The sequence below is a fragment of the Argentina silus genome (genome assembly GCF_951799395.1).
Source record: "Argentina silus genome assembly, chromosome: 14".
NCBI classification, from domain to species: Eukaryota; Metazoa; Chordata; class Actinopteri; order Argentiniformes; family Argentinidae; genus Argentina; species Argentina silus.
The window spans coordinates 13,902,359-13,926,991 of NC_139668.1; the positions used below are offsets into that span (position 1 = coordinate 13,902,359).

Genomic DNA, 24,633 nt, shown 5'->3' on the forward strand with positions numbered 1-24,633 from the left:
CTTCTTCAGCTAACTCTAATCTTTTAATTTTGTGCAATGCATACAAATGGAGTTGTGAACAAGCGGGCACAGGCATTGCGAGCGCTCAGGTGGAGCTACAGCGAAACGTTTTGGGGATGGAGACTTGACAACTTCCCATTCCCACTTTTTACTTTCTTTCCCCCCAGAATCTCAATTGAGATGAGATTCTGGGTTCCAAAATAACTTGTTCAAATACTTTTGGAGCTGTTTTGTGAATCAGGCTTATTGTTGAATCCAGTCTAATGAATAGGTATATACAGTACTGCAAACAAAAATGAGTCTACCACGGCCAATATCTTAACTTAACTTGAGTCTAAGCAAGCAATGCCAAAATGGCTGTCCCTTGTTGATGTAAATGACAACAAACAAGTGTTTTCTACATCTGTGAATGGAATGCGTTAGCAGGTGGCATTCAGGGAGAATTGGGTTGTCTCTTTGAGAGGTCCATGTGGGCATGGTGAGTAGTTGTGCCACAGTGCCTGTCTGTCTATTACGTGATGTTTCTGTTAGAGAAGAGAGCCCTGTCAGATCTCAGAGAGAACCATCTCTCTCTCTCTCTCTCTCTCTCTAATCTCTATGTCTTCAATGGCAACAACCACCCTATCATCTCTGTTGCTCCGTCTGTCCTCCATCTCTCTTTCTCTACCTCTGTGTACACCCGTACATTGGCCTCTTTGTTTTTGTCTTTTCTCCTCCTGGAATATAACCAGATAGACATTTGTTGTTTGCTGCCCAGCCTACACTATGTTTATAGAGTTTATAGGCTAAACATGCTCAACAGCTAGGCATGCTGTGATGCACATTGATCTGGTGCTGGATAATAAATCTCTGTAGGGGCTTTACAGATCAGACTGTATTTACTCTAAAGGAGTAAGAGGCAGGGACTATTGGGTGAGTTTTTCTTTCTGCTTGTGAGGTGTACAATTGAACACAATAATCTAATAGGCTATGGTGTAATGCTACACACATTTCTTTTTTAATTTTAAGACCATTATCATCCAACTGTGTTGGAGGCATCATTTTGAGTCATGCAGGAGCCCTATACTCTTATTCCCCCTGCTCAATATATCGTTTTCAGTTTTCTTCTTATTTTTTTATATCCATCTTATTTTCCTTTCATACTGAATTGCCCGTGCCCCACAATGGACTCTTTCAACGACAGTTGTTCAGCCTTGCAATGCTGATTGCACCTGTGAAAAGGAAAGGGAGGAAACAAGAGCGATCTATCTAGCCAGCAGGGCAGAGTGGAACGGGAAACAAAACAACTCTTTGTGTCTGGAGGAACCTTGAAACCATGAATGTGTTTCCCTCCGGGTTGTGAAAACAGACACGGGGAACGTTTAGTGTCTCAGAAGGTCTTTCCACAACAGCCACACAAACAATCAAAAGGTTAGTGCTGTCAATGTTTCCCGACACTTGTTTCCTTGAGCTATTTCTCTGCCACATTTGGAATATTTTGTCTCTCTGTTTAGCTCTTGCAAATCTGAATTTCTGGCATGCCAACTAGGCTGTTATGTTACTGTTTTTTTGGGCCAGTTTAGGGAAGTTAGGATTCTGGTAAATGCTTTGAAGGCACTAAATATGCACAGGCTTGTTCTATTTGCTGTGGAAGACTACATATCAGCCAGTGACTGTAGCAAAGCATGCCCCACAGTGCAACCCTGGCCTGTTGACTGAAGGACAACTGACTGAATCTCAAAAACCTGTCCTTGGTTTCTCTCATTCCTTCTACTCTACGCATTGGAGGAGAAGTTCCTCCCTTTCAACCTTGTCCTCCAATGCTTTCTAAAAAGGAAGCAAGGCACTAGGAACAGATGAAAGTATTTAGAGATTCCCCCACAGCACAGCTCCCTCAGAGTTCCAGATGCTCCTTCCACAATGTAATGGAATGCTAATTCTGTTCCAGACACCATCAAATCAGATATAAATTTCACTGCTGGGGCCAGGAATCGGGACTTGTTTTTCCTCCTCTTAATCTGACCTTCTCTCCAGTCTCACTCAACTCCCTGCACTCCCTCTCTAAGGATATCTCCCAGAGAGCAACACTAGGTTATTTTCTGTGTAAAATGTTTCCCAAGCTATCGTTACACAGCCTACTTTTTCCCCCTGACCGTGTGAGATATTCCTCCTTACAAAACATGACAGCGGGCACTGGTTGACAGTCTGACACTCAAACAAATCACAGTCTATCATACAGTATAAGCAAGTCCATGTCAGCACGTTTGTTCTGACAGACGCAGACAGTGTTGCGCAATAGGCTTGGCAACTTGAGCATTTGTCAATGCTCCTGTGACATTGATGACTCTTCAGCACACACACGTACAGACAGTAGACCTAGTGCGTACACACAGACTGACACACACCCACACACACACACACACACACGCACACTGCTCAGCCCACTGCCCCAGCCCTGGTCTCACCTTTGGAGAGCAGATGGAGAGAACTCTCTGCTTCTGTCAACCTGGGCTCTCTGATGAGTGCAGAAACCTTTCTCAGTTAATAAACTCGCCCTTTCACACGTAATGACCTGTCTCTGCCTGTCTGCGTGGATGCATGGCGATCCCTTAACCTTTCATCAGATAGACACACTCTCCTCTCCACTCTTCACCATCCATCATTCTTCATGCCCCCCCATTCTTTCTCTCCTTGCCCTTTGTTTATTTTCCTGTCTTTTATTGTTCAGTGTTTCCACACAAGCACTGCCTTATAACAATGTTGTTCTGCAGTTTGTGCGCGTTATTCAATCTTTCATGACTACTACCGTGCTGTAAGTGTCGATTAGATGCTGACTGATTTGTCAATGGTATGTGTAGCAGATGGCTGCTCGTTTCTCTTCATTAATGTTGAATGTTCTACTTCTAACATAGTTGTGTTGCTAATAAATGTTAGTCTGATCAAATGACTGACAACTGTTTTGTCGTTGTCCAGTGATTTCTGTATTCTATTTTCAAGTATTCTAAATGCGGGGGAAAAGGACCCGTGGCCTCCGAGGTAAAATGCCCTTGTTAGTTTCTGTAGTTTCTCTGGGAGATGAGTCCCTGAGAGACACAACCTACTAGTCTGAAACATCATTCCTTTGTAACATCGAATAAAAGACGTCAACCTTCAGATCTCTTTATTTCATCTTATTGCAGTCCTGAAAACAATTGTTTTTGCTGCGGAAGAAATTGCACACATACCATGTGTAATGATATATGTTATGATTGATATCTGTACAACCCTCTAGCAATGTTCTCCTGAGTTTTTCCCCTGAAAATGGGAACGATTAGAAATGGACTAATGCGGAGAAGGGAAGAGAACCCTTTGCCACAGAAGGAATCTCGAAGGAAAGTGATTGGTTTAACAGACGTTTTGGGAGACATTGTATTGTGAGAAAACGGCTGGCTTTCCAAGACTAGTCAATGAACACTGATTATGTTCAGAATCAGATGAAATGTTAAGGTGAATTGTTTTTAAACACTGTTCCACTACTTGCAAAAGCAAGATGACTGACTCTTGGTTTGAAGAATGAAGTGTGTGTTCCTGTTGAGTCACAAAATCAATTATTACTATTCCTTCAATTATGCCACGGAAAGACATCCATTCAAAGGGCATTTCTGAAACGGCGCAGTGGACGCAGGGCTTACAGTGAATGCCAATATCACATTGTGATATAATCCCATTTGTAAGAAAAAAAAGAAAAAAAAAAGACTGAATATTCATTCAAGCTGAGCACTTTCACTGAGCATGCATTCAAGCACAATATGTATCTGCACCAACAGGACATCAGTCTGTTGCCAAGACAACAGATGAGGATATTCAATTTGAGCAAGGATAAGGAAAAGGCTTGATGTAGAGAAGAAAACCTTATTCACAAAGAATCTGTTACAATGTGATGTGATGTGTTGTGTTAATGTGGTATCAACGAAATGGATTTGGTTTGGTCCAAAATGGTTTTGGCGCAACATCTGTGTGTACTCGATGTAAGGAAGGTTGTCATGTGATATTTGTTGGAATGTGTATTTTAATTGATATTACCTTGTTTTGGAAATGTTGCTCACCCGCCACCCGGCGAGGGCTGCATAATATAATTTATAACAGAAAAAAAAAATGTTTCGTAAGGTGACTGTATTTAGTGGAGGTCCTGCCTCAGAAGTTGTTTTTCTGACCGCTTTCTGTAGGTTTTCCCATGGGGTGTGTGCCATCAACACATTCCACCTCCAGTGTCTTACAACAGATAAAACTCCATCCACACTGATCTGTCTGACAACTTGCAAGCAATTATGGGAAGGATAAAAAGTAGCCCTGCTAAAATATGCGCTGTCAAAAATGTTACCATGGTTACAGTGGGACAGACAGTCTCAAACCAGTCATGACTATTCAACAAAACAGTAAGTTTGGATAGTTTGTAAAGTAGGTTGTAATACTCCAGAAAGCAATGGGCGATATGTATATAGATATAAAATCTTTAAAAAATCAAGAATTGTTCCACGATTTATAAAACAGGTAGTTCAGGCGAAGCAGCAACGCGCTAGAATGACAATACCTGACATAAGACAATGATTCCACCCCCTATCGCTCCTCCTTCCTCTCTTCCTCCCTCTCCTATACCTGTCTCCTCCTCCACCTATCTCTCTCCTCCTCATCCCCCGCCTCCACCCTCTTATCCATCACCTCCCTCTCCCTCTCTACCTCCTCCTCCCTCTCCTTCTCTTCATCCTCCACATTCTTATCCACCACCTCCCTCTCCCCTCCACCTCCTCCTTGTCCTCCACCCCCACCCTCTTATCCGCTACCTCCTCCTCCTCCTCTTCATCCTCTACCTTCTTACCCACAACCCCCCTCTCCCCCCTCCACCTCATTAAAGCTCCTCACAAGCATTTTCCAGTGATTCGTCTTAGCTCATGTCAGACTGATACGTTCCTACCAGAAACGCCTGCTGTGCTGAACCCCTTCAAGTCAACAGCAGGACCAATCCTCTCTTTTGTAGCTGCTTGATTTCTCCATGCCATCTTAATGACGTATGAGATGCAACATTTTTTTTTTTTTATCCATCAGTGCTTGTGCTGTGTGTGTGTGCGCGTGAGTATGTTAGTTTACACGTGTGTGTGTGTGTGGTCGTACGTGTGTGTGTGTGTGTGCGTGTGTGTACAGAGAGTGTGATAGAGTGAGTCATAAAGCTGTTGGCTGTCATCGAGGGAGACAGGTGGAGAAAGGGTGAATCTAATGGATTGGTAGAGGATGGGGGGGTGTAAAGACAGAACCATGCTTTTCTCCAGTGCATCATTCGCTATGTAAGATAAGGCCACAGTAATGCAGTGGCTGGGAGAAAATCACCCTGAAATGTCACTCTTCCTCAGTAATCTGTCTCAGCGAGCCACTTTGTGGCACATTAGAAGCATATACAATGCCTTCGGAAAGTACTCAGACCCCTTCACTTTTTCCACATTTTGTTGTGTTATAGACTCAGTTTAAAATGGATTAAATGAAAAGGATTTGCCATCAATCCACGCACAATATCCCAGAATGACAAAGCTAAAAAAGGTTTTTTGAAGTTGCAGTAAATTTATTTAAATTGAAATACAGAAATACCTCATATACATAAGTATTTAGACCCTTTGCTATGACACTCTTAAAATTAACTAAAATGCAAAAATGTCATCAACAAATCACTCAATAAGTTGAATTGAGTCCATCTTAATGCAAGGATAATAGTTCATGTAATTTTGGAATTAATATCTTTGTTTTTATAGGGTCTCTGATTTGCATAGGAATCAATTATACACTGTGGATTGGTTGTCATTACAAACTGAGCAAATGGAGAGGAACAAAACTGCTCAGCAATGCGACCCTGAGGCCTAAGGAGACTTACTTAATAGCATTGTGGTGTGGGTGTGTGTCTTGACGGGCTGGGTAAAAAGCAAAAAGTACTGGCTAATAAGTCTAAAGTGTGAAAGAATACCTCACACACCAATAATAGTGGGCTAGAGAATTGTTTTACTGTAAATAATAAGAATCAAGCTCTTGCATCAGATGCAAATAATGGATTTCACACTTAACCAAAGGCTGCAGGCCTTCATAATATTTTCATATGATGTTTCTGAGTTGAGGCTGTGACTATAAAATTGCTTGTGTATTATTCCAAAAACCCAGCTACTTGAGCACTGATGCTCATGCTCTCAGGGAGATTTCATACCAGACCTGTATGCTGATTTTAGCTGATAAATCAGTTTGGTCATCCTCTATTTCCTCCATATTATGAGGGGGACAAAAGTCACGACTTTTTAATTAAGTACCCGGATATATACCAACTGTCACTCCTAAAGACCCTTTTAATCTCCACTACCCCCCTGTACAGTTTCTCTACTGTAAATAATGATAACAAATCAAAAAAAAAACCTGGTCCTAGCATAGATTTGTTTTTCTTATGATGACTGATGTATAGATGATTCACTTACTTTAGACAAATGTACTTGTAAGTTGGTTTGGATAAAGACGTCTGCTAGATGTCCACAATGTAATGGAAATGACTCTACTGTATCTATGATGATAAAATCATACAAAATATTGTGCTTTCTGTCATACAGTAGCGTTTCACGTTGTTATATGGTAATGTAATCCCTGGTGTTCTGATTGTTGGAGCTGGTGGCTCGAACGCAACGAGAATTTTTTTCCGCTTCACTCATGTTGGAATATGAAGAACTTTTCTCTCTCTGCCGGCTTCTCTCCAGCTTTCTTTCTTTCTCTTTGCGAGAGTCCACAATGCAGGTCCCTCTGTTGATAACATCACTGTGTGCGGGGGTGGCTAGTGAATGTCCGGGCAGCCTAGGCAACTGAAAGGTGTTCATTCCGCCAGCATTGAGAATTGCTTTGAATTTCTGAAAATGCATGCCTGGACAAAATAGATATCCTGCCAAAGCTTCATCGCAAACTCAATGTCCATTTGTCTCATGTGCTCTATCATGTGAAAAGTAATTTAGTTCTCGTTCTTTTCTTTCTTTTTTAGGGCCTTTTGGCTCAATGTTGTCTTGTTTTCGACATGGGGAAGTGTGTCTTTTTGTTTGTTTGTGAGTGCAGGCGTGCATGTAGCCTGTTTCGGCTTCCCTAACCTCTGGCTATGTCTGCGTTCCAGTGGCGTTGCAGCTCCCAGAGGGCCTGCAGATGTTCGCCTGTGTCATCTCGGACATCATTGAGAGGTATGTACTGCACATATAGCATACATCACCACACACTGATGATGTTTGAACACATGTACAAACACCCATACACACACACACACACACACACACACAGAGCAGCTGCATGCCTTGGTCCTTGATGGAGTCGTGCTTGCGGTGTGGGAACGTGGCCACTCTGCAGTTATTAAGTGAGTGAGGAGTGTTGTCATAATTCTCTGCTGCAGCTGCCGTCGCATATCAGGGTCTCAGCTGAAAATGAGAGATGATTTTGCCGTTGTCGTATATATATATATATATATATATATATATATATATATATATATGTTGTTTATTTATTTATATATATATATATATATATGCGCCAACGGATGGACCGGCTATCACAGCTTCACTTGTTCACGGTCGGAAGAGGGCAGGGACATTATTCTTGTTAATTACATCTTGTTACAGTCCACATCAGGCCCTACTGCACACAAACACTCCATCACACAGTACCACCGAGCTTCTATTCATCACGAAGGGCAGTTAAGGGTTCTAATCATCTGTTTTGTATGAGCTGTGCCCAGGCCCGTACTTTGCCGAAGCAAATGTATGCAAATGTGATGGATAATGATATAATTATTATGATTATTATGATTATTATTATTATTATTATTATTATATATTAAGGATTCAACCAAAAGTGTTGGATAAAAGAACATGGCTGCATAATTCCACAACCAAAGTGGAATTCTCTCCTTGGTGTTTGGTCAATACTAACAAGATGACTTTGTGGAGAGCAGGAGAGAGGGAAGGATAGAGGGGAGGAGAGTTGGGAGGCTTCCACATTATTTTCGGTCCAAACGGGTATTTTTTTTTTCAATGATATTTGATTTCAGAAAGGAAACTTGGATTGCAGTGGCTGTACCATCATGGGCATACTGATATACTCATTAAGTGTATGAAGACAGTTCCAGTATTGACTCCCACACTTACATCAGTCTATCGGTCTAAAGCAGTGGGGGGGGTCGCGACATGATTTCTAAAAATGCTAAAAATCTATATAAATGATAGACCTACCCAAGTGTTTGATCGAATAATTGATTGATTGAGTCATATGGCCTTTATAATTGAAAAAATATAATAAAAAACATAGATCGAAATACCTTGTAACCAGCCTTGACCTACATTTTTTGGGGGGTTGGGAGCCAAAAAGGTTGGGAACCACTGGTCGAAAGAAGGTACATTTTATTGGCCAAACCATCAATGTCCTCGGCCTATACTCCCTCTATATACTCTCTATCTATACTCCTATACCTTTTTGGAAGGACGTGTCAGATCACTTCAGTCGTGATATGAAGAGGTTGACTTTAGTTTCTCCCTTCCCTCCAACTCGTTATCTCTTAGTTTCCATCCTGGAATCCTCTGTCTCTGTCGGTGTGAAGGGGGATTGAGGGAGCGAGGCAGATAGTTGGTGATAGAGTCCAGTCTTATCAGTAGCATTGCTATCAGGGGGAGAGCTGCCGCTCTCTCTCTCTCCCTCTCTCTCTCTCTCTCTCCCTCTCTCTCTCTCTCTCTCCCCCCCCATCTGGGTTTAGACCAGCATTGTATAGTCCAGCCAACCAGCACCCAAAAGCCACCTGATGATCTCTGCTAATGAGAGCAATTACCCTGCCGCTAATTGCTTTCCTCACACCCTTCTCACTGCACCTCACACCACCACCACCTCCTCCTCCTCCTCCTCCTCTCCATTCCTCTACTCTCATCTCTCACCCCCCCCCCCCCCCATTCCTCTCATCCCACCCCGCACCAGATCGTCTCTGGATTGAAATGATCTGTGATTTCCATAATCCCTGTCATTAGTGTTTCCATGGCATTTCCATGGCGTCGAGGCTCTTTTTCGTTTCACGCCTCAGTGGTTTCTGGGTCTCGACAACCTGCTAGCAGTGTTCTTCAGAGCGTCCCGAACGACAACCAAAGGTCAAACCATTTTCCGTTGCTTTCCATTGGTGAGCGCTCGCGAAAGTTTGTATGTTGAACATTCGTCAATGAACACTGGCTGTGGCGTGCGCTGAGGGCATATTGACGAGCTTTCGGAAATGGATGTGTCCTGCGACCTCATGCGATGCACAGTTCATAGCAGTTCACAGCTGAGGCAACGTCCAGTCCAACCGTTAAATCAATGGCAACCTAGGGAACGGGCATAGCACCCGCAAAGAGGATCTAGCCTGGTGAGCTGATTGTTGGACAGATATAGAGATAGAGATAGAGAGAGCAAGAGAGAGTGTGCCAGTGACCTCTCGGTGTCCCTGCAGCACCAGGCACCATCTGACCTGCCTTCACCTCCTCATCCACCGGGGTTAGCGGATGATTGTGTCAGTTGTGGAGCTGTTATAAAACAACACCAACACTAGGGACCCCACCCACTCTGATCCAGCCAGTCAGTCAGTCAGTCGGGACACGCAGGGCTGAGGTCCATATCTGTGTAGGGCCAGAGGGGCCTAAGCTGGCCTAGTGTAAGGAGCTTGGTCGGGATGGACTAAGCCTTAATGAGAGCAAGCTGCTGTGAATTATAGACCAGCTCGGCAGTTAATACACAAACTGGATGCACGCGGCGGCGCTCACACATGCATGCAGCACACACTCACTCACGCATATCCGAGAGGACTCACACACACACATACACACACACACTTACACACACACACTCACACTCTCACTCTCACTCTCACTAGGCACGGCACTTCCAGTACTGACTGAAAATGCACTGCGATACAGCCAGCGGACACCCACTCAAGGGCACATCGGTGCTCATAAAAGATGTATGCTGTACATATTGCACACCGTACTGAACTGTAGACATTAGGGCCTACGTTTATCTTCGTTGCTTTTCATTTTCAGCAACGCACACACACAGTTGGTTATGGACCCACTCTCATGCCCACATGCTACTGTAGCTCATACAGTATGTGCCTCCCTGCGGGGTACACAGGCGTCTTTAAACACAAGTTCTCAACACAGGCAGGTCGACTTTCCTCTAGTTCCAAGTGGCTTTGATACTGTAGGCCCAGAGGGCTAATGTAATGACATGCTTTCAGTTTTATAACTGCGGCTCCGACATCACAGTGCATCCTCTAAAGTCTCTCATTCTGTAGACCTACGCTTGTGCTTTTACCATTTCGCTCTTTTGGTCGTGCCAATTCAAAGAGAACTCGAGGTAAACGAGAGGGAAACAACTGAAAACCGAAAAAAAAACAAAAAAAAAGCGTTCAGAACATCAAAGAGAATCCCTTACTTGGACAGGCAGGCAGGCGATGATGATAATGCGTGTGTGTGCGCGTTGTCATCTCACCATATGTTTCATTGCCTTAGATGCCGTGCCAGCTGTCTCCAGGGACAGCCTGGCATGATCCTTTTATTCACTTTCTTCAATAATAAGAACAGGTGGGGCAGGTGGGAGCCCGGAGGTTAGAGAGGCAGGCTAGTAACCGGAAGGTTGCCGGTTCGAATCCCAGGGCTGACAGGAACAACTGCATGGGTGGGGCGTGGGTGGGGCGTGGGTGGGGTGTGAGCTGGCGACCGGAAGGCTGCTGGCATCAACTACTCAGGTGCCAACACACAGGCAAGCGCTGCACGGCTCCTGTGGCGCTGCTGATGTTGTGCCTGTAATTGATGTGTGTGTGTGTATACATATGTATGTATGTATGTATGTATGTATGTGTGTATATGCAATGTGTGTCTTGGGCTGGGTACTTAGGCAGGCAGTCAGGTGATATATAAACATGGACAATAAAAATGTGATGGTATTTACTCTGGTGAGGGAGAGAGGAGAGAGCAGGGTCTAAACATGGACAATAAAAATGTGATTGTATTTCCTCTGGTGAGGGAGAGGAGAGAGCAGGGTTTGTGTTCTTTGCATCCCAGCCATCCATGTCCTAATCCCGGAGACTGGAGGTGGGGGGCGGGTGGGGGGGGGTCTCCACGCAGTTATTGTGCTTGTTGTAACACAACCAGGGGTCTTGGACACAGAGGTTAAACGACTGGACCTACAAGCTATGAACAGAGGCCCTGAAGCAGTTTATCTCACACAGATTACATGCATGTTCGGATTCACACTCAATGAAATGTTTATCGTGTGAGGAGCTGAGTGTCAATTCAAGCTTGCTCTCTCGCTGTGTGGGGACGGTGTTCTTTATTACCTATCCCAGAAACCTGGAAACCATTTCTGATGAAGCAGGGTGAATGGCGCTGGGAAAGATGTTGTTTGGTATGCTGTCTGTCTGTCTGTACACAAGCTCACAGCATCACCAGTTGAATGTCCCAGTTTTCAGAGACATCACAGGCACACTGAGACAGTGTTCGTAGCTGGTGAGAGTTAATGAAATGAGACGTTAATTCACACTCACTCACTCACGCACGCACGCACACGCGTGAGTGTACACACAGACACACACTCTCTCTCTCTCTCTCTCTCTCTCTCTCTCTCTCTCTCTCTCTCTCTCTCTCTCTCACTTGCTCCAGACCTCTATAGGCACTCTCAGTGCCATCAGTGGAGTGGACCCCGTCCTGTGGCTCCATCAGCCTCGGCTGTGTTCCATTACAGGCTGTTTGATTCATATCCGTCAGTGGCAGCAGCTGCAGCCCACGGTCTCCTGGGGTAAATGTCAGCTCTGCCATTGAGAAAAGAGCCTAACACACACACACACACACACACACACATATACACACGCACACACACACACACACAGGAGCCCGCAGCGCCATGCCTCGCTGCCCCCACCTCGCCACTTGCCTCTCCGCTCCCACAGCACAGCTGAGCAGTAGGTAGCGAGTGCCCGGGTGTGACTGTGTGTGTGACTGTGTGTGACTGTATGTGTGTATGTGTGTATGTGTGTGTGTGTGTCCTAGCCTTCTGTCCTCGACTCTTACATAAGGAGCTCACACTGGGCACAGAGGGCAACACGCACGCACGCACACACACACACACACACACACACACACACACACACACACACACACTGCCAGAGCAGTACTCTGACTAATGGGATCTCCTGCTAGGCACCCCCTCACTGCCCACCCTAACCCCCCCATTGATGAATATCACCCCTTGACTGCCAGTACCCACCTAAACCTCCTGTAGATGTCTCACCCCCTCACTACCCACCTAAACCTCCTGTAGATGTCTCACCCCCTCACTACCCACCTAAACCTCCTGTAGATGTCTCACCTCCTCACTGTCCACTTAAACCTCCTGTAGATGTCTCACCCCCTCACTACCCACCTAAATCTCCTGTAGATGTCTCACCTCCTCACTGTCCACTTAAACCTCCTGTAGATGTCTCACCCCCTCACTACCCACCTAAAGCTCCTGTAGATGTCTCACCCCCTCACTACCCACCTAAAGCTCCTGTAGATGTCTCACCCCCTCACTACCCACCTAAACCTCTTGTAGATGTGTCCCACTGTCCATATAAACCTCTTCTAGATCTCTCTCAGCCCTTCAATGTCCAGTGATTCAGCGTTAATCGGTTAACCGCCAACTAGAACTTAAGCTGGTTATACTTATCGGTTGATTTGATACATTTTGGGGAATGACACTGGCTGATTTAGTATTTTCGTGGTTAGAGAAAACATAGGTTTTTAACATAGTGCTTACTCTTTGTCTACCTCGTTTTTCCTCCCTTTCCGCCCTCCTTCCTGTGTCATAATGTACAACTTTCTCTCTCTCACTCGTCTTGCGTGTCAATCCCCCTGTCTGCCTTTTTATGAGATACATTTGCAGACAAAATGTCTTAAAATACATGAACACTTCTGTCCTAGCTAGTGAGTTTGTTAGCTTTACTGTTGTGGATGTGGGCTGTTTAATAATAGGCAAACTGGCACAGGAATTTAAGTTATTATTACATTTTAGGAGCTCTCACGAGCCGCCTTTTGATACGATGTTGCAATTGCTGTCTCTCACCCCCTCACTGCCCACCTAAACTTCTTAAAGAGGAGAGAACCAGCGCTCAGGCATAAACTCCATCTCAAGTGTACAAGACAGTTTGGTTAGAGATGGATATGAACACACATCCTTCAGCGGCTCCCAAACTATGAGTTGGAAGAAAGAAATCATGAAGCACTTGGAACTACAGTGTGTGATTAATGCATGTGATGTGATGCGTTCATATAGTCAACATAGAAATGTTATCTTCTGTCTAACAAATGGGGCCCAGTGATCATAAAGCCTTCATCCAAACTCGCTAGTGCTACATCAACTATTAGGAGGACGTAGCCTCACTTCAGGAAGTGACATCGCCATGGGAGTTAAGAGAGTGTTAAGAGAGCCACACCCCCTGTAACTCAAAGCCCAAAGGCCCTGGAGAACCACTTCCGATACACTCTGTTATATTGGCCACCCTAAATCACATCTCTCTCTCTCTCTCTACAGTATACAGTATATACAGACTGATAGGTGGTGATATACTGGGTGTAATATAACATCCCTTGGCAGATAACACCTAGGAAATTGCCCAAGCTGTCTCGAAAAATACAATCGATGCACTCCAAAAGTAAAAAAAATAAATAAAAAAAAACATAAGATGGACGCCACTCTTCGTAGATCCGATCCTACAAGATTGAACAACTCTGTTGGGGGGCTTGATGGTGTTTATAATAGTCTTAAGGGTTCTGCCCTTTCTGTCCCTCACTGTTCTTTAATGAAACATGCCCAGCTGGAGAACAGAGTCCAAAAGGTGAAGAGTTGCTTGCTAATTAGCCTACACAGTGCCCAGTAGAGAGAGACCAGGGCATCAGTGTGGGCTTTTTGGAGTTATTTACCAAGTAATGAAATAAACATATTTCTTTGCCCAGCGGTGTGTGTGAGAAGGAGTGCTCCGGATGTGCTCATTAAATCTGGGGGATATGATGACACAGGACATGATTGAAGTTTAAAAAGGGCGTGGGGGCACTCAAAGATTGAATTTAATACTCCAACGGTTGTTTAGGTTGATGCTGTTAAATGGGTTAAATGTCTTTCTTGCATTTATTTATTTATGAGCTAACCCCCCCCCCCCCCCCCCCCCCCTTCAAATAGTTGAGTTACTGTCTGTAGCCTAAGTACTGTATGACTCAGTACTGTATGACTCAGTACAGTACATCTGAGGTGAAAATATCTAAAATACTGAGTAATTTCTATCTTCTTAAAATACATGAACGCTTCTGGGCTAGGGGCGCGGTTTAGAGTGAGGGCGGGATGTTCTTGTCATCCAAGTGCTTTAGTTGGCTGAGTACATGGTGGGTGGCAAGCATAGTCAACATTAGCTCACTGTGACTACACAATCCAATGGATTTGAATAGCGCTTTTTTTTTACAAATACAATTGTCATAAAGGCATCTATTTCTATTTCCTATCATAGACATGCTCATTCTCATCTGATATTTTACGCACACAATCTCCATGTTCCCTGCACGCTGAAGAGGCTGCATCAAGTCCAGCAACACTATTGGCAGGATTTGAAAATGCATATTTTGCTGTCAGTATTTTATGGATAATGTTGATTCAACAGTAGACTAATCAGGTAACATCGCTCATGTCATCGCCATTTGTTGAAGTGACACTGAAAGTAATTGACAAACATATAGGCCTATGTAGCAGCATTGAAAAACAAAAAAAAAGCTATTAGCACTGCAACACTTATCTGTGGTAGTACATCGGCAAAGATACAGGGGATCCCCTAGGCCTGCAGTATAAAATTGTGCCTCTTTGACCTGTCATTGTGAATGTTCAGTCACAAATAGGCCTGTCTGTCAAACCATAGCCATGAATGGTCATTTTTACAGATAAGAGCTTCATTTAGGGTTCATTTAAGAGCTTCATTTAGGGTTAATTTAAGAGCTTCATTTGATGACTACAACAAACTGCCTGAGAGTAGATAAAGGTATTTTTTTAAACACAAGTTGGTCCAAGTGATATCTTGTTTCTTTGGGAGCTGATCTGCTACTCTCCCTCCTTCCACTCTACCACAAATCTTTTGTGTTCCACAAGCTGCAGTTCACTTTAGGGCAAACAATATGTAGGGACAGTATGTTGGTATTCTTGTGTAGTATACGTTCACGTTCTGAATAAAACATTGTATATGAAACCTGATCATACCGCCCACATGAGATCATACATAACACTTGAGCAACGAGGATAGCGTTGCAGATTTCATCTGACTTTGCTCGCGTTGTGATTTGCAGTTATGGAAGGGGGAGGAGGGGTGGGGAATTATTGTTAAACTCAATAAAAACATATAAAATATGGTAAAAAATAGCTGCTTGATTACCAAATATAGGCTACTTGCTGACTTCATCTATAAATCAAATGTAATGTTACATAATTATGGAAAATAGTTCAGGTTGGCTGAATTGCTTGACAAAATTGATCTGTTGTTTGTTTTGTTTTTGTCCAGTTGGTTGGTTTTGGTTTGTTTTTCTTGGAATCCACAAACATGTAATTGCTAATACTGACTCTCGCTACGCAGGTTTGATTTGCGTATGGGAGCTGAACCACGCAGACACCCAGACCCTCCACTGTTGGAGGAAAAAAACACACCCTCCTATTCAAATGTATTGTTTGTCTTTGTATGTGTCTCTGAGGGAAAAAAAAGAAGAAAGAAAAAAAAAAAAAAAAAAAAAAGTAGAAAAGATGAGGAGTGCTGGGGTACGGTGCTGGAGAGGCTGAAGGTTAAAACCACCCAAGGTGCATACAATAGAATTGGAAAAATATGCAAATTGTGTGGCTGCATACTGGTAATTTGAAAACATTGTGTGACATTGTGCTCATCCAAAGGCCTATTTCCGTTTTTTTACGAAATTGGAAGTCGCTGTTTATAGACATACGGCAGCAGGATGTTTTAAACCAATAAGAGCTCTGTATTGTCTTTCTCCTATGACATAATGGTCATAATGCAAACATCGCCCAGTCAAGGGCAGATATATTATTGGAAACTAATGAGAGCCCTCTAACTGTGTGTAACACAACATTCCTCCCTGGAAAAGGTTACTCATGGCGCCAGTGTTCCTGAAAGAGAGAGGGAAGGAGTGAAAGGATGACATTATGGGTTGAGGGAGCAAATGAAGAGCAAACCTAAAAGAGGGAGTGGTACAGCAGAGTAATGAAGAATGTTGAAGTGTAGAACCAGTAAACCCAGATGGTAAGATGGTTGGACGGAGTGATGGATGAAAGAGGAGATTAAGATAAGGAGTGGGAAGAGAGGAGAGAAGCCCAAACAAGTTGTTAAAATGAAGAGGGGGAGTTTTGAGAGAGGAGGAGAGGGACTGTCATATGACTTGAGGGAATCGAGTGACAGATAGATGATAGAGGGAGGTTGGAGGAGTGGGGGGAGGGGGGAGGGGGGGGAGGGGGGGGGGGGAGACGAAGAAACCCCATCAATCTCTACCGCGATAGCTCCTTGTAATCATTTTGTCTCACAGTTGTTCTTAGCCCTTCTGGGCATGGAAATTGAGTGTGGGAATAGAGTGTGAGAATGCAGTATATTTTGCACCAGAGTGTGTCCCAGTCTGCTTGCTCTTGTTAGTAAGCAAAGCGTTATGAATTTTCATGTAAATGCTCATTTTTTTTTGTCTCCAAGCTGATGAATTTTAAATTGGTCCGTGAAGATGTCATTCATATCGGGGCTTTCGGAAACTCTCAAGTGTTATGACTAATTTAACTCGGGCTAAGCAGAGAGGGATGAAGGCTTGGAGCTGCAGTAGCAGTAGGAACAACAACAGCAGCAGCTAACTCATGGTTCAGCAGCAGTAAATGTCCTCTCTGTACTCCTTGCTCCCACCTGTGCCTCCCCTGTTCCCGCTCTTTATGAGATCTGATAACAGGCACTGTAAAAAATAGATTAAGATTTTCTGGATTCTTTTTTAGAGATCCCGTAGAGATAAGTTCCACGTGCACCTTTTTAGTCCCCCCCCCCCCCCCCCCAGTTCTGCACGAAGACAATGTCGGAATCTCATCATCATAATAATAATAATAATTGTTTCCTCGTCACCTTGTTGTTTGTTCTGTGTTTATAGTTTGGATCGGTGCTGGTCTGAATGTGCTGTGCAGTACAGAGGCCCCGTGTCTTGATAGAGCTGTAGGCTTTTACCTAATGACCCCGGCTCATGAGCTTTTGATGAACAAGGGGAGTTAAAAGGATTATCTAATGGTGTTATTGAAAACATGTGTCTTAGCATCACCCCCCCCCCCCACACACACACACACACCTCCCACCTCCTAGCCATTGTATGTCGCTGTTTGCCATATTTACCACTGCATCACATTCAAACACGGCAATTAGTTTGTCGTCTTCTGCAGCCTTTTTTGTCTCGCCGTCCTTCCCAGTGTAAGAAGTGGGTGTGTCTCACGCTGTGGGGTCTGAACATTAGACGGCATTAGACGACACGAAACAGGAAGATGTGTTGCCAAGCGAGAAGCTCCGAGAAATTGAGAGGGCAGGGGTGTGTGGGAGGGAGGGATGGAGGGAGAGAGAGAAAGGGAGGGAGAGAGAGATTTAATCCCCCAACGTGGTGCCCCCCCTGCCAGATTTCTTTTTGGAGAGGGGCATATTTTTTCCAGGGTTTTTTCTGTGTTCTGTGTGTGCAAAGAAGATTACAGATATCAGATTTGTTAATATTACAAACCCCAGAGCAAACAGCTCATCTGCCGCACGCTCTCAGCCATCGGGGGCCGCCTTCTGCTCACTCTCTCTCTCTCTCTCTCTCTCTCCCTCTCTCTCTCTGACTCTTTCTCTCTGTCTCTTTCTCACTCCCTCCCTCCCTCTCTCTGTCTCTCTCACTCCCTCCCTCCCTTCCACCCTCCTCCTCATCTGCTTTTCAAGTCACTTTTTTTTTTATTTTCTCTTTTATTGTTCCTCTCTCTGTCATCTCCCTTCCCAGACACTAACTCCGCTCACAAGACTTTCATTTTGCTCCTTTCCTCTTTTGACTTTTTTTCTCCCTCCATATAACTCAATTATTTTAAAGAGAAAATAACGAGGGTTCCTCTCTGCTGAGTTGCCCTGCTACCGAGGGAGGTGCCTCTTTTTCCCTTTGCCAATATCCCTCCCTCCCTCCCTTCCCCTCCATAGCCTCGTGCGCAGGCCCACTCCCCTCGCAGACGCAGCTCATGTCTGAGGCGTAATGAAATGAAAGATGAGCCGTCACCAGGTGCGGGATATAAATATTTTACACCCATAACCAGATTTTTGTGTATGAGGGAAAAGTTGAGTGATGTAGGCACTGTGTGTGTGTGTGTGTGTGTGTGTGTGTGTGTGTGTGTGTGTGTGTGTGTGTGTGTGTGTGTGTGTGTGTGTGTGTGTGTGTGTGTGTGTGTGTGTGTGTGTGTGTGTGTATGTGCACGTGCACATGCTGGATGTTGTCGCAGGAAGGTAGACACAGCTGTCACACACGCTCTGTAAAGTTGTCTGAAGTGTGTCAGTGGCTCCCATGCAGGTGCGGCAGAGCACTTCTTCCTAAGCCGACCCTGCTGACCTGGCTGTCTGCCGATGCTCCCCTGAGACCATTCCCCTCTAACACCAGTCTCCTCTAATGTTAGACCTGGAGAGAGAATGGTCTCAGACTGCTCTGCTCTGTTGACATGCTGCTGTACAGATACCTCACTCTACCAGAACATACTGTTGCTCACCAGCAGACTGATGGTAAGGCAGACATGTGACGGATCGTAGTTGGCTTTGGTGATAGAAGCACCGCATTTTGCACACAGCTAGGAAGAATGCACACTCTCAGAGGGATATTCATCTAGAGGCCATGGTCGATTACTCTGCATTTCCTGGCAGCCATTTTTCAATATGGCCGCCAGCCAGCCCCAAGGCGTAGATGTGAATTGATTTCACACGATGATAAGTACTTGATTTTGATGTAATGCTAGCAGATTAGCTTTAATGTTTTATACAAATAGGCATAATGGTTTGATGCATTGTTACAATAAAAGATGTTTCCTTGTCTGAAGAGACCAGCCCCTGTGGTCAGACTGACTTTTATGAATGTAATTTTAGTTTGGGGGTTTAGAGGAATTGAGAGTTAATTCTTTCACCCCCTTCTTTCTCTGCCCCCTTCCCCTCTTCCCTGCAACACACACACACACACACACACACACACACACACACACACACACACACACACACACAGTCTCAGAGCACCGTGGCACACAGCTGGGAGATTATAATATTTTTGCTGTTCATAAATCACAATGACAGCAATGGGCCATATTATCGCTAAGCACATGGATTCATGAGTTGTCTGCCTATGTATTTGCTGTCTGAAAAAAGGCTAATTTGTTGTGAAATGTTTTGTTTCAAATGACTGGAACTCTTTTTTTTTTGTTCCAGTGTCTGGGTTCTTGTGAGTAATGGACCACCCAATGTTAGAGAGCATATGATTTAGAAAGACGTCCAGAAACGCACACCTGTATGTGTTTTTTTAGTCATGTGGTGGTGTGTGGGTCATTCAAAGTGTGTTTCAACTAGAGAGAGACCTTTTCTGAATTTGACAGATTAGAAATGGATAGTTTTGGCGATGGCCCGTTGGCCTGGGAATGGTATCGCAGGGTCATCGCCTGGATAGCAGGTGAGCCTCTCTGAAGGGCGAGCTGCCACCGTGCACCTGGAGTACCTGGCGAGAGGTAGGCAAGACCTTCAGCCTGGTGGTGGTCGTTGGAGCATGATGGGTTTCTGAAAGACAGCAGGTGCATGACAGGCAGGTAGGAGGTCATTTACAGCCCAGGCCGCAAAATAGTACATTCGGGCCTGTTAAGTGAATCAGTTTTAACACCTTAACACTAGATGCCCTGGGCCCTCATTACTAACCAGAGTACCCAGAGTGAGGTTAGTAATTCTAACTCATGAGGGGACAGATTCTTCGGGCTGGTCCATTAGATCGGCGGCTTTGGCATTGTCTTGCAGCGAAGATCCCACAACACAGGTAGCTAACCTAAGCAGCTCGGTTAGAGACAGGACTGGCACTACAGAGGTTTCCCACGAAGGGCGGGCCATGTAGCCTGCTGGGTCTGGGAACCTGCGATGAAGCTGGATCTTGCAATGTGCAGAGGTTCAATCACCTAAGCATGCAGGAATGTCAGCACATCCCCCACAACAGCATTCAGGGCTGGTGGGAACCAGAATGATAGCCTGCAGATACCACTGACAGAGGAAGAAGGAAGAGAAAATATTATTAGTTACACAGATGACACCAACCCGTTGGGACATTGAAAGCTTCACAGAAGATGGAACGAAATAAATAACTAACAGCAGTGTTGTTACATAAGTCAGATCGAGTAAGTCAGTGAGGCCAGTAAGTTTGATGTGGAACCAATCGGAGCTGGAGGGGAGGAGCAGTGTGGCAGTGCAGTGGAAAGTTGAAGTTGCAACTAGAAACCAGTCGGAACTTGAGTGACGTAATCACTGTGATTGTAAACAAACAAGGACGTGATACACGTGTCTAACAGAGTCAAAGTTTGCTTGTGAAGTTAAAGCCTGCAAAACATGCAACCATGAATAAGCCTTGAAGAATAGGCCGTGTGTCAACACACGCAAACATTTTCAGAAAGAAAGAGACGAGAAAGAACAAGTATGGGCACGACAATGACGACCGGTAACAGCCAGTGGCACAGCCGGAAAACAAGACAGCAGACAACCACGGTAACGGGTCGAGCGGCGGAGTAGTCGACAGGTGAACCGGTGGAACAAGGGCTGGCCAGATGCGAATGAGATGGATCAAAAGCCAGCACAGCACAGCGTACTGGAGGCCAAAGCAAGACCACGGAGAGGGTCGAGCACCGGAGAACAGGGAAACAAGGCTTCATGGATTAGCAGCAGGCGCGTGCGCTACCGTCGAGCGTGACGGATTTCTAACAGACTGCAGGTCTCTGACAGGCAGGTAGGACGTTATTTAAATACTCTCAAATTTAGAGCCGATTGGATTATAGTTGACGAGGTGCAGTGGCGCTCAGATCAGTCTTCCTGGTTGAACCAGCGTCATTTGTCTGTATTGCTGTCTGAAAGTGACCGGGTAGTCGTGACTCATGTTTGAAAGCCATTAAAGTCTGTACTAAACACATTTCAATACACATCTGCATCAAAATGCCATCCAACTTGAGTGGAGCGCGGCAGGAGTGGCACCAGTGGCTCTCTGAACAACTCAAGTGGCTAGTCAGCTCCTATTCAACCAAATTAACGCAACGTGCTAACGAAAGCACGACAATTAATCCTCATCAAGCAGGATGTGGTTGCAGTGTGACTCTCAGATTCGGGATGTCGGGGGAGTTTGTCAATCTGTGTGTCTGTCTGTTCACGACTTTTCTGTGTCTGCTATGACGTTCCCAAAACCGGAGAGAACTGGAGTCCGGGCCAGCAGGCCCCTCTCTTATGCCGGGGCTCTGATGAAATTTCAGGCAATGATTTTATCTTTATACAGCGTGAAGTATGTGGATCTACTTTCATGCCAGCCTTGTGACAATGTAACCCTCCTTGCTGATGATACCTTTACAATGATACCTTTACTTTACTCCCTTCACTCAAGCTGTGTGTGTCTGTGTCTGTGTCTGTGTGTGTGTGTGTTACTCACAAAGTAAGTGCGTGCTATGTGTCACATACACTCACCGGCCACTTTATTAGGTACACCTTGCTAGTACTGGGGTTGGACCCCCTTTTGCCTTCAGAACTGCCTTAATTCTTTGTGGCATAGATTCAACAAGGTGCTGGAAACATTCCTCAGAGATTTTGGTCCATATTGACATGATAAGCATCACGCAGTTGCTGCAGATTGGTCGGCTGCACATCCATGATGCGAATCTCCCGTTCCACCACATCCCAAAGGTGCTCTATTGGATTGTTGTGCGTTCAGAGATGGTCTTCTGCATACCATGGTTGTAACGAGTGGTTATTTTAGTTACTGTTGCCTTTCTATCATCTCGAATCAGTCTGGCCATTCTCCTCTGACCTCTGGCATCAACAAGGCATTTTCGCCCAGAGAACTGCCGCTCACTGGATATTTTCTCTTTTTCGGACCATCCTCTGTAAACCCTAGAGATGGTTGTGTGAAAATCCCTGTTTCTGAAATACTCAGACCAGCCCATCTGGCACCAACAACCATGCCACATTCAAAGTCACTTAAATCACCTTTCTTTCCCATTCTGATGCTTGGTTTGAACTTCAGCAGGTCGTCTTGGCCATGTCTACATGCCTAAATGCATTGAGTTGCTGCCATGTGATTGGCTGATTAGATATTTGTGCGAGCAGTTGAACAGGTGTACCTAATAAAGTGTCCGGTGAGTGTATTATTTGCTCTTCTCTCTGTGGTTATTTTTGACAAACTCAAGTCAGTGAGCTACTGTATGTTTCACACACATCTATCTGTCTTCCTAATGAACCAGGGCTGTTACTGAGTTCACAGGCTTCTGCTACATCTTAATTACATCTTAATGACATTTCAGTTCTGTTTCAGCTGAAGAGCCCGAGAAGGGGCACATTGAGGAGGGAAGAAGAGAGAGGGATGGACGCCAGATCATGTAAAAGTGTATTGGTCAGATGTACAGGATGCAGGTTGTGAATTGTACAATGAAATGTTACTTTGCAAGTTTCCTCTCAACAGTACAAATACCAGGAAGTAAGAAAAAAAAAAAAGCAATAATAACCCAATAGGCAATAAGTGTAATGGACACTGAAGCAATGAGTGTAGGATAAAGTGAGTAATGCAATACAATACAGTAATAAATAGCAGCAGTGAGCTGGGTGCATGTGTGTATGGTTGATGTGAGTCAGTGCAAATTGTCTTCGGTGCAGGTGAGCAGCAAGTAGTGCTGATGGGCAGCTAGGGTTAGCTGTTCAAAAGTGTTATGATATGAGGTAGAAGCAGAGAGAACAGACTGTGGCTGGGGGTGGCTGAGGTCCTTGGTGATCCTCCAGGCCTTCCTCACTGACACCGCCTTGTGTAGATGTCCTGAATGGCTGGGAGCTCGCCCCCAGTGATGGACTGAGCCATCTCCACCACCCTCTGCGGTTGAGACCTGTACAGCTGCGGTACCAGGTGGTGATGCAGCCGGGGATAGGACGCTCTCGATGGTGCCTCCCCTTCCTACCGTCCATGGTCAACTCCATGGTTTTGCGGGTGTCGAGGGAGAGGTTGTTGTACTGGAATCATTCTGTTAGGGCTCTTACCTCTCCCCTGTAGGCTGGCTGGTTGATGAACAGGCCTACAACAGCAGTGTCATCAGAAAATGTGATGATATTGGAGCAGGGAGGGTAGTGCAGAAGGAGAGAGAAAGGAGAGAAGGAGGAGGGATGGTGCTATCTCTGTGGATCACTCATAAGTCCTGTGTGAGATGAGGCCTGAGGGTTGCAGTAAACGCTGACAGCTAGCTCGTTTTCCTCTCTTTCTCTCTCTCTCTCTCCTTTTTGTCTCTCTCTCCCTCCCCCCCTCCCTCCCCCCCTCCCTCTCTCCTAAACAGTGGGATCAGGGCTCCCGGTCTCGCTGTAATTACTCAGCCCCGGTCCCAGGTGGTGTCACATCTCTCACACGGGCCTCATAATCCAATTCACGCATTGATTACCACAGTATTTCAGCTCGCTCACTCACTGAAAAATAATGAGATGTGTATAGCAGCGCTGCTAAGATGGCATTATCATACTATCGATAATGGTATTTCTTGCAGATAGATGGTTGATTAGATCCTGTAATCTTCTGCGGTGCCTTAGTTTGCATTGTAGATGTGGCAGTGTAATGTAACTGTAAATTGCAGGGCATAACATAATAAGTATTCTGCTGGGGTACAGTAGCTGTGTATTTTTAGCTGGGAGACACACATTTATGCAGCACTAACAATGTCATTAGAATGCTTTAGAAGAACAACCGTCCCGGAATTTGAGGAGACCTCATGCTCAGGCAGACGCACAGATCTCAAACTAACAAAGGGATTAGACTAGTTCTTAGTCTCCCATTATTACCATCACTCTCTCTCTCTCTACTGTGTGTGTGTGTGTGTGTGTGTGTGTGTGTGTGTGTGTGTGTGTGTGTGTGTGTGTGTGTGAGAGAGATAGAGAGAGACACACTGAATCAAGACCATGACGAGAGAAAGGGTAAGCGAATCAATTGTTCTAAGGCAAATATTTATTTACCAGATGAGTTCCCTCCATCCGTCTCCCCATGTTTTACAAGGCTCAGGTGGCCTGTAGTGTCCTTCACATGAGAGCAGCCATTAGAGGAGAAGAGAGAGGGGATTGGTGAGAGAGAGAAATGAAGAGAGAGAGAGAGAGAGTCAGTGCCCCTCTTATAAAGCTGGAGGGTGAAGGTAGTGGAGCACTGAGAGGGAGGGGGGGGAGAGGAGATCATATTTAAGAAGCAGGGAGATGGGGTGGTAGAGAGAGAGTAGAGAGGGAAACAGTAGAGAAGAGAGGTGGATATGGGGGCTGGGAGGAGATAAATAAATATAGAGAGTTATATA

At 45.0% G+C, this 24,633-nt stretch overlaps 1 protein-coding gene across 2 annotated transcripts in view; it reads left to right on the top strand.

Moving 5' to 3' along the window:
• Nucleotides 1–24,633, top strand: part of dph1 (diphthamide biosynthesis 1) — a 56,802-nt gene that overhangs the window by 2,424 nt on the left and 29,745 nt on the right. The window contains exon 3 of one of the 2 annotated variants that reach the window (XM_083684397.1): nucleotides 7,136–7,199. In XM_083684397.1, coding sequence (XP_083540523.1) covers nucleotides 7,136–7,199 — 64 coding nt within the window. Of the gene's footprint in view, nucleotides 1–7,135; nucleotides 7,200–20,816; nucleotides 21,072–24,633 lie in introns of those variants that run through there. The other variant, XM_083684398.1, reaches the window with a different exon arrangement.